Source organism: Cricetulus griseus, chromosome 2 (assembly GCF_003668045.3).
Source record: "Cricetulus griseus strain 17A/GY chromosome 2, alternate assembly CriGri-PICRH-1.0, whole genome shotgun sequence".
Lineage (NCBI taxonomy): Eukaryota > Metazoa > Chordata > Mammalia > Rodentia > Cricetidae > Cricetulus > Cricetulus griseus.
The window spans coordinates 257,095,641-257,107,014 of record NC_048595.1 but is presented as its reverse complement, the minus strand read 5'-3'; the positions used below and the strand labels follow the sequence as shown (position 1 = coordinate 257,107,014).

Genomic DNA, 11,374 nt, shown 5'->3' with positions numbered 1-11,374 from the left:
GGAGTACTGCATGGCTTCGGCTCCATTAACCCTTGTTTTGCTTTCTCATGATCCCCAAATGATAGACTGGTGAGACAGAGGAGACACCAGCACACAAAACATGGGAGGACAGACTGGCTTGGCTTCCATATAGCAACACTGCAGGACATACAGGAAACAAAAGCATAAACAGAGTGTGATTCCACCTACAGTTTCAAATAACACTGGACATCTTAGAACACATCCCCATGGAAATGGGGGCTATTGAACTCAGACATGGTCATCCAGGATGAGGGCAGACTTGCCTCATCATCTAAGCATTCTGTCATGGTATCCCCTTAGGAAATGTTGACATCAATTCTTTAAACTTTGGGTGCAATTTACTACTTACACCTCCTTGCCTTGGGATTTTTAATGTTGGAAGATTATCTATTACTGATTTAATAACTTTAATTATTTCATGTCTACTAGCAATTCCTAACTCTGAAGAGAAGAACAAAGAACTCCAATGGTGTTTTGTAAAGTAGACCATTTACTTTAAATTATGGCCAAAAATTTGTTTAGGGCCTTAGAAGATATTAGTTTGCATTTCCATCGATCAGTTCAATGGGAAAATTGCCAAATACTCACTTAGTGTTTGTATGACTCACATACACAAACACACCTTCTGGATATCAAGTGGTCTGTATTTTAAAATTAAAGGAGAAATTCCAGTCATTTTCTGAACATTTTCCTCATGGCAATGCAGTATTAGTGGATAGAGCCCTTCTGTGAACACAAAGAGGACTTCCATTGCAGAAAGCACCTGAGTGTGTCTCGGTAAAGGTTGTACATGTTAGCACTGAAGTGAAAAGCCCTACACACTAAGCAGTCTCCAAGGCTTTTTAGAAGACTAGGTAGAGAAGACAACGCCAAGTTGTCCTAATGGGTAAGAGCCTCAGAACATAGGATATGGGTAAGTGTGTGGCTCCAGCCTGCAGTCAGCAGCCACAGGAAGCTGGTGAGAAGAGCTTTGAGAGAGGAGATGCCTTTTCCAGCAAGAGCTGCTGAAAATGCAGAAGCTGCAACACAAGAACAGTTTCAGCTGCCCTGGGGGAAACCCTGCTCTTGGATAGACTGTTCCCTGTAAGTGGTCCTTCAGTGATCTGCCACTCTGGGTCTCATTTTGTTTTCTCTGGGTGATTTCAGTTTAATGTTATTTCATGCTGAATTCAAGGCTGACATCTCTTTCTGATGTCCCCCAAAGAAGATACAGGATCAGCTGTGATGAAACAATGGAAACCAGTGCCTGATCCTATCTTTTCCTGGAGGGCCTGTTTGTCAAAAGGACACAAAATAGAATGAAGAAAACCATGTGTCAGCCAGGCAGTTGGATCCCAAATCCCCACATAGCACCCTTCTCTAAGAAAATCCAACTTACTTTTAAACAAACACGACTTTTGTCATTTTTGATTGGAAGGTTATTAAATTTAAGCAAATATCCCTTGTACACTGCTCAGCGTGAAATGAGGAATTGTAAGGGAATTTTTGAGAGAAAAAAAATCTTTTTTTGTAAGGGAATTTTAAGAGAATGCATCTTTTCCTCCAATCTCGGCAGCTTAGAGAGCTGTGTGAGGCCCAAGTGTCCAAGTCAGTGTGCACAGTGCAGAGCAGTGTGATGTGACCAGCTCTGCCTTCCAGTCACTGAACAGGATGCTCCTGTATCCTTGGATTATGCTGGAAATACATATGATCAAGTCTGTGGGAAGAATGGCGAAAGCTGAATGGTACTCAGGGTTTTATTCCCTCTCATCCTAAGCTTGCAGAGTCAAGGCTGCCCTGACAGGTGCCTCAGTTAAGACTCCCGAGAATAAAGATGGGGACAGGTGAAGCTTCTTGTCCCAGTACAGAGGAAAGCTAAGCTTTCTGGGATCATTCAGGAAGTTTTTCCATAGAGAAGTAGCTCTAAACCTAGAACAAGGTGAGAGAGAACGCATGAAGAGGAAAACAGCTCAGGTGTGACTGACACGGTGTGGAAGTGAGCTGGGAGCAAGCTTCTGCTCAGACCTGAGACGCTCGAAAAAAGGTAGCATTGCCTCCGCCCTCCTCCACCCCGCCATCTGTGCAGTACCTGTTCACTCTGTCCCCTCTCCGCCATCGGTGGGCTCTGAGCCTGTGGCCTCCTCCCTGCCCAGCGGCCACAGGTTCCCCAGCCCCGCCCCGCCCCGCCCCGCCCCTCCCCAGGTCTCTGGGCTCTACACCGAGCTGGGCCAAGCTCTGCTCCCAGGTGTGCAAACGCTGGAAAGGATGGCCAAGGTCCCCGAGCTGGAAGACGCCTTCGTGCAGGAGCAGCCTTCGCGCCAACTTCCCTCCGAGATCGCGGAGGAGTGCTGCGCACAGCTGCTGGGCAAGGGCTTGCTGGTCTACCCCGAAGACAGTGCGTACCTGGCCGCAGGAGCAGCTGCAGGCGCCCCAGGCAGCCGGGAGAAAGGCGGAGACCCCAGGCTGCAGGTGGGAGTCAAATCAGGTGAGTGCTCCGTTCGCCTTGGCTGCGAGGCAGAGACTGAGTCCCAAGGGCGCCCAACAATAAAAATAAACCCATACTGAATACACATAGAAGAAGTAGGGTGCTCTGTCGGGACCGTTTTATTTCACCACGAAAAATGTTAACGGAAACATTGTTAACACCGAGGGCTTTGCTCAACTCCTGCCTTGCTCCTCCCCGGGCTTCTTATTCAAAGCAAGGCAGGTAGATGTGGAGGCCACCGGACTGATCGCATGTTCCCTTGTTCTTTGTCACTCCTTAAACTCGCCATCAGAAATGCATTTAAGCAATGGTAACTTTTCCTCCGAAGAAGAGGATGCGGACACACACGAGAGCAAGACCAAAGCCGCCGACCCGCAGCTCTCTCAGAAGAAGAGCATCACGCAGATCATGAAGGACAAGAAGAAGCAGACTCAGCTCACCCTGCAGTGGTAAGCCGGCCCCTACGCGCAAAGCGAGCACCCTCTGAAGTCCACCTGCCTGCCGGTGTCTCTAGGACCCTGGCTTTCCCCCTGCTTGCTTTCCTTAAAACTTCCACAAGTTTAAAAGACCCATGAGAAAAGCATCCATTTTCTTTTCACTGCCTACACGCACGATCCATGTTCTGATCATGGTGAAAAACGAGATATATATTTTTGACTAAAACCTCTAGGTTCTTCCCATGTGAGTAGTGATGAATTTTTCCGTGATTATTTGCTAAACACGGAAACTATTTATTTGGTATTTTTATGCTTTTGAGATAGGATTCTTCAAAATAACAAAAAGTGGAAGGATCCACATGAGGGCAGATACTGTGTCTTTGGAAAGTAGATGGATTGAGTTAGAAGTAAAAAACTGATAAGTCAGTTAAGCTGTTTTGATTAACAATTTTCAATTTATATAATATATCACACATATGATTTACTATAGCAAAACATCACAAACTGATTTTTTCCCAAGATCTTTTAAAACTAAAAGATTATCACCAGGTCTTCTCCTAAATATTAAGAGCGTTTTTTTTTTTTTTTTTAACCTTGTCTAAAAGGAAGAGATATCTAAAGTTAAGTCCTTGTCATTAAGAACATTTGCATAATGGGAAGGATTAAGGCACAAATTTCTTGCCAATTCTGAATAATAAATAAAAGATTACTTACTTACTGATTAGTTATTCTGTCTGTCTATCGTCTTTCTATCAGTCGTCTATCTAGTATTATCTAAGTGTTAGAAAAAATTGAAAAATAGAATCCATAAATGCTAGCAAACTTTATTTTTGTTTATTTAATTATTAAGTTCTAATTTGCATAGCCTAAAGTTCTGAAACTATGCTTGAACCCTTGCAACATCTGAAATATAAAACAAATATTCCTGTAAAGTTGTATTTTGACTATTGAGGTTTGTTGTTACAATTACTAGTTGAAAATACCCTGGAGTTGTACATAATTGAGAAATTATATGGAATATTTAGGAAACAACTACTGCCATCAGGATAATTGGGAAAATTTTTGACTTTGGATTTATTTTAAAGGATTTTGAATGATCTCTCCTGGGTTTTTAATTCAAATTGAGTGATTAGAAACAATCCTAGGTTGTTTAAAATTCTTATCATATATATGTATATATGATAAGATATATATATTATATATATGTCTAGTTGTTGACTCAGTATTTTGAAAATTGAACAATGACTATAAAAACAAGTACCCAAATAAATGGATTGTGGGTATTATATACCTACCTTTAAAATGCAAGTTTTAAATAGCAATTTCTCATAAGAATTTTCATGTTTTGAAGAATGTTACATTGCTCTTGTGTTATAAATGATTATGATTTTATTAAACTTGAAAGTAGTATAATTACATTTTAGTAAAAATTACTGGACAATTAGAAAAAATGGCAATAGAATATAGAAGTCTTCATTTCTAGATTGTCATTCAGATAATTGCATCACAAACATATTCATTACATTACATTTAGTTAATTAAATGGAAATCTACCCAGGTTTTCAAAGTTTATATAGTTATATCTATACTACAGAGTTGGGATTGTCTGTGTTGTATTCAGACTTCCATAGAGGTATATTGTTGTTTTAGATGATCATAGGTTTAATCACGTGAAAAGTTTTAAGAGTGGAATCAGATCGACATTTCAGCTTCAGTGAAGTGAGTTTACCCTGGTGTCTTTTCCAAACAAATACTATACCATATTTTCTCTTATTGATTAGGATTCAGAAGTAGTCAGGGTGTATGAGCATTGACAAGCTGAAACCTGGCAATCCTTTTGAATTGAGGATGTTCTTTTAAAAAACATAGCATCTACAATTTCACCACTTACAGTCCTAGATCAAATAGTAAACAATTGAACACTGAAGATTTATAAGGAAGTAAGATCCAGTATTTACAATGGTGGCCTGGAAGGAGTGGTTTCTACATTAACATCACATTGTGATTGAACTAACAGGTGATCACTGTTGTTCTTACTCTTCTCAAATTAATCCTTATGTTTTGTTTGTGTTTATGTGGCACATCTGTGCTTGCTTACAACACAAACATTGTTTCAGGGTTTTTGTGAGTCAGGAGTCTAGACAGGTTACTTGCCACTAAGTTCATGGCATTACCAGAAAGAAATTAAGAAATTAGTTGATGCTGGAATTTCATGAGACCTTTTTTCTATTGTTTCTCTAATCTCACTGGCTGTTGAGAGAATTTATTCTCTCTGTAGACCTGAGGTCCTCAACTCCTGTAGATTACCTGTTATTCCCTTACAGGTGGCCCTCTTTAGAAATTACCGTTTGTTTCCCTAGATCTGCAGAGAGTACCTGCTATGACTTCAGGCCTTCCTTCCATTTCTGACTTCCAGACATTGTTTCTAGGGGCAAAATTAAATGTAATCAAGAGAATTTCCTTTAATAGGAAATTAACTAACACTTATACATAACCTTTGTACACGTTTTAAAAGTCCACTGTTATGTTTTGATTATGTAAACACTGAATAGTGACAGCAGTGTAAGGAGTATATCCATCACCATAAACCACTAAGATTCTTTTTATGGAATACACATTCAAATTCCTCAATTTTTGGCTATTTTTATCCAGAACAAAGAAAGCCCATTTATGTTTACTCATTAACTCACTTGTATAGTCTGTTTTCAAAATGAGCATTAAGTCATTGAGGGGGCAGGGAGGTAATAGTGAAAAGGTTTGACCTAACTCTTGTCCTTTTCTCTTAGGCTTGAAGACAATTACATAGTGTGTGAAGGAGTTTGTCTCCCACGGTGCATTCTTTATGCCCACTATTTAGATTTCTGCAGGAAAGAGAAACTGGAGCCAGCTTGTGCAGCCACCTTTGGAAAGGTATATGACATATATTGGCTATACTCCCTGACAACTGACATATTAGGTAGACAATATGTAAGCCAATTCAACTGAATGATTTCTCCTAGAGAATGTAAAGATATTTACTTTACAAGCATAAATGAAATTCCTTAGTGTTTGGTTGGAACTGCATTATGTTTATATCTTGATTTTTGGAGTCACCGAATACCAGCTATCAGATCTAATGTGAGCTCAAGGCAAGCTCCATAACATAGTAGCTTGCTCCTTCAAAGAGGGTGCATTCAAGAACATAGTTAAACTATGTTGGGAAGTAAAAGTAAATGAGGGTCAAGCAAGAAATGCAGGCTCTCATTATTTATATAATCCAACCATTTGAGTTTTTGATAGATTTTTTTTCTGTTACTTACGTAGCTGTCCTAAATCTTTGTTTCAGTATGAGTATGCTTATGCCATAGACTTAACATTTTTATGATTGGGATTGATTAAATTTCTGACATTTAGCATTTCTATCATTAGGATGGGAATCTATGAATTTGACATTAGATGATTCATATGCATTGGTATCATTTTGAGGACCAAAAAATAATATTAATTACTTGGAAAACACTCATCTTTGAAACCCCTTTCAGTACTCTGTCATCTGATAATCTAGGATTTACTGGTAGAACTGTAGGAAGTTTGAGTCTGAAGTATCTCCAAAGTCAGATCCTAACCTGTAGAAGACTCACTGTCTAGAAAACAATGAGTTCTATGGTCTAGCTCCTTGGGTTTTCAGAGCAGGAAGAGGCAGATAGTTGATCAGGATGTCTCTATGTATACTAGGCTGACCTTAATCTCATTATGTAGCTCAAGCTGGCCTTGAACTTGTGATCCACCTAATCAACCTGTTGAGTACCAGAATTACAGGCATGCATTGTTATTTTTAGCTCCCCACTTTAAAAGCACGCTTTAAAAGTGGCCAAAATCTATACTTTAAAGTAAGTTATTTAGGGGCAGGAGAGATGCCATAGTAGTTAGGAAAACTGGCTGCTCTTCCAGATGAACCTCTGTAACTCCAGTTCCAGGGGATCCCATGCCTCTTCTGAACTCCATGATCACTGCATGAATGTAATACATACACATACATGCTGGTAAAACACTCATACATGTAAAATAAAATAATGTTAAAAAGTAGCTTAATTATTTTTGAAAACATGTTTTCTTACACAGACAGTGTGATATAGAGCACGGTACTCATGGACTTAGAATCCCGCCCTGCCTGTGATTAGCTTATATGATACTTGCTGATGATCAAGGCTCAATGCACCCTCTGAAGCATGATGAGGCAGCTTCAGATGTCCATGTTAGCACTACCATTTTTCTGACTCTACCTTATGGCAATGTTCCTTAAGTAGGAATCATAGAGCACCTTGAATACCCATCCAATAACACTAGAAGTAATTGACTCATCAAAATTTCCATAGAGCTCTCTTACGATCCAAGGATCCTTTCAGAATGGTGGTGGATATTTAATGTAGGTAAACCTTGCATTAGAACTACATAGTAATAAACCTTATCTTTCTTTTTTAGACAATTCGCCAAAAATTTCCCCTCTTGACAACACGAAGACTTGGAACAAGAGGACATTCAAAGTAAGAATGGAATGATAGGTTTCTTATTTATACTTATAGATGTAAGAAAACTATTGTCTTTATCAGTGAATGGAATCAGGTATTTTCTTTCTTGATGAAGTAGATGAACTTGGAAAGTAAATAAAAGGGCATATATTAGAATAAGGTTTAGAAAGAAAAATTTACAATGACCACCCATACTATCTAACATGCTTTCTTCTGAAATATGTTAAGTCAATAGTTTTCATTATCTTAAGCCATTGTTGAAGTCACCAGTGTCATGAGCAAGGAATGTACAAGACAAAAGTTAATGACCAGGGACTAAATGACAATAGGGGAGCTCTGCCATGCTTCAAGTTCTTCCTAGACTTTTCTCACTCAGATGATCATCACAGTCATACAAGATTCCTCTTCCCCCATTTAAGACAAATGGCATACATAATGACCTGCTTGATCATCTCTCACTATAAATACAAGCATGCAATAAGCTGTATGCAGCCAGCCTCTTGGCATTCTTGGCTTTTCTTTTATACCTATCTCTGTCAAACTCCCTTACAGGCACATGCTCACCAGTGATTCTTCTGTCCATGGTTTCATTTCTAACAGACTCAGGTCTTTCAGATAAAAAAAAAAAACTCAGCAGATTAGAGCTGTCATAGACCTCACCACGTTTTCATTTTTTCTTCTCTTTGCTGTTCCTTGAAAGACTAGATTCCATTCACTGCTCCCACTACTAGGCACACTATTCTGCCCATACACTTCTGAATCTGGGTAACAACCCAAATAGCTTGTTTCTATGATTACTCATTTTCCTTGGTTCCTTCCTAGCACTTGCTCTTTCTGACCATCCCCTCTTAAACACAGCATCTTGGTCTCTTTCTTCTCAGTCACTGAACTTCTCAGCTTCCTCCATCATCCTAGCTTGCAGGCCATCTCCTGAATTCCAGTGCAGTACTGGCCCATAGAAGGATAACGCCACCTTATATTAGTCTTAAATTTTCTGGTAGCCATAGTAAGAGTAAAAAGAAATGAGTGAAATTAATATAAATAAAGTTTTATTTAACCCAGTATACCAAAAATTATTTCAGTATGTAATTCATATAGCAATCTGAGGAAATATTTTATTTCTTTTGTTCATACTGAGTTTTTAAAATCCCATATATATTTTGCATATCTCTTTCAAAACTAGCCATTGTTTAAGTTTTTCCCATCTGTGCATGTCTAGTGGCTGCCTTGCACAGCTAGCTCTGGTCACTTACAAAAAATTAAGTCTTCCTTTTTTGAACTTTTCTACTGAAGTTGTCTCTTCTCATTGTCACTTTCATAGTGTCATTCAACACAAAATTTTCACATTGACTTTCCAAAGTTATGACAGAGTCTCATCTATCCCTCATGCTCAATGACTTATGCAGGCTTACATTTAAACTCTTTAAAAGTATCTATATCTATTGATCTGTTCTCTCTCTCTCTCTCTCCCTCCCTCTCTCTCTCTCTCTCTCTGTTGTGTGCACACAAGTGTGTGTGTGTGTGTGTGTGTGTGTGTGTGTGTGTGTGCGCGCGCGTGCGTATATGCATGAATGTTTGTGTGTTTATACATGTGCAATGCATGGCACTTGTGGAGATCAGAGAATAACTTTCAGGAGTCAGTTCTCTTCTTCTAACATGTGCATTCCAGGGACTGAGCTCAGCTCTTCAGGTTTGGTAGCAAGCACCTTTGCCAGCTAAGTCATCTCACTGCTTCACAATTTCTACTCTTAAAGGCAACTTACCTCAATATTCAAAGTCTATTATGACTTCATTTCAACCTGTTTTCCTGTATTACTGTTTACTTCTCAATATATTTTTCTGTTTCACTGTATCATCATCTCAGTACCTTTAAATCACCCCAACTGTCTCTCTTCTGTGGCAGCTTCCCTTCTGAGGACACTCTTGCCCTTGTACATATTTTGAAATCTTAGCCACATAAAGTAATTAGTCCTGAGTCTTCTGTTCTGAATGGTGTCTTATTCTGCAATTTGCATAGGCTCTTTGCACCCTCATGGCTGTTCATTATATCTGTCTCAGCATGACATTAATTTAGCCCCTTCCTCATATATTAGGGAGATATATTTTGAGGATAGATATTTGGTCTCATTCACCTTTAATTCTTTCTGATGTCTAACAACTAATGCATTGTCAATCAATACTTATTTTACTGATTTTGATTAATTTAAAAAATACTATGGCCTGTGAAAGAAGAATAAAATACCACAATGGAAAAAGAAAAAAGTAGCCTTTTCCTTCTAACCAAGTCAGCTTTATGTTAAGTTTGTCGCAGTTTGGTTTGATGATTTCCAAAGTACTGTATTGTGTAAGTGGAGGTGAGATCAGACAGTGTTTGAAGTCGAAAGATAGGGGGCAAAGAGGCAAAGCAACTCAAGCAATCCTCTTGACAGGATCTAGAAGAGGGCGGGTGGGCAGGCTACAGAGAAAGTCCATTAATCCCAGAAGGAGCCTTTAGGATTAGGGATGAATCATTAACTGTGCCCATTGTGACACAGCCACACTCTAGTGCTTACGTTGATATAGCAACATTTGGTGACTTCTGGCAACTTATTTGATAATTAAGGGTCATAGACATGCTGAAGGCATTAACAATTTGAAATTTTCTGCCTTATTGATATACCATTTGCTTTTTATGACATGGCTATCACCCTTCCAGGTATTGTAAGTGGAAATAATGTGCATTGTGTATACTAGGTCTGCTCATGGATATAGCAAGATGCATCTTGGAAATGGTAATGCTTTGCCATGATCATTCTTATCCAGGCAACATTCCTGATTTTATTCCTAAAAGACATCCTCAGATTTTATTTTGGAAGACAGTGCACCTAAGACAGCATGCCTAACGGTTGGAACATGAGTTTGAGTTGATCAAATTGGGGTGAATTCTATGCTCTCATATGTGACTGTGTGACAATTAGACAGTTCACTCAGCCTCTATCAGTAAAGTGGCTGTGTGACACCTTATATCATTGTTTTGAGAATTAAATAATATATAAATAATATTAATTGAGGATCAAATATGCTTTCAACCTTATAATGCTACTCTTTTATAAGAGAAAATTGTGACGAAGGCATCAAAATTGACAATGCAATGAAAAGTTATTGTTAATTGAATTGTACACAGAAGCATATTTGTATTTTCATTAGGTCTAATCCTTCCAATAATGATACAAGGTAGGAACTACTATGTTTTATAAATAAAGAAACCATAGTTAGAATGTTATTGACTTGCCTAAGGCCACAAACTCACTAACAATGCTGGCATTTATACAAAGGTTCAACTACTCTAAAGTTTATGCTTTATCAAGTAGTAACAGTATAAAAACCTACTTGTTTCTACTATCAGTCATATTAACAAAACAATTACTTTATTGAACTTTTTATTATTTTTATCTTTTTTAATTAAAAAATTTACTAATTCTTTACTGCTCCAACAGTTCTTAAGATTCATTACTATTAGATTTATACTATTAGATTAAAAAACAAAAATATTTTATTAATCTTCTCTAATTTATTTCTAACAAATAAATTCTTCCCCAATAAATTCTCTAATTCATTTATCTCACCAGCCTCTTAATTTTAACCCTAAGCATCCACTACGCTAATGCATTATCTTCCAACCACTATTTCTGCCATGTGTTTAATATTTCATTGATTTGAATTTTATAAAAAATACTTTATATCTATACAAATATGGACAACTGAGACAGAAATACCAATAATATAATCTTATTTAGAAAAATCAGCATATTATGCTTCCTTCCAGAATTTGAAGTCATTTTATTGCAATTGTAGTGTTTAATGCAATAAGTACTCTTTAAAAAATTGCTGAGTATTTCTTACTTTAAAATATAAGTGAATTTGTCAATAATTTGTTTTGACTTTATTGTGTAGCTTGTTAAAAT

At 37.9% G+C, this 11,374-nt stretch overlaps 1 protein-coding gene across 1 annotated transcript in view; it reads left to right on the top strand.

Annotated features, from left to right (window-relative positions):
* Positions 1-2,265: 2,265 nt before the first annotated feature.
* Positions 2,266-11,374, top strand: part of Rfx6 (regulatory factor X6) — a 46,346-nt gene continuing 37,237 nt past the window's right edge. Inside the window, exons 1-4 of the mRNA XM_027402075.2 lie at positions 2,266-2,485; positions 2,778-2,934; positions 5,709-5,832; positions 7,384-7,445. Of these exons, the coding sequence (XP_027257876.1) occupies positions 2,266-2,485; positions 2,778-2,934; positions 5,709-5,832; positions 7,384-7,445 (563 nt within the window). The remainder of the gene's footprint in view (positions 2,486-2,777; positions 2,935-5,708; positions 5,833-7,383; positions 7,446-11,374) is intronic.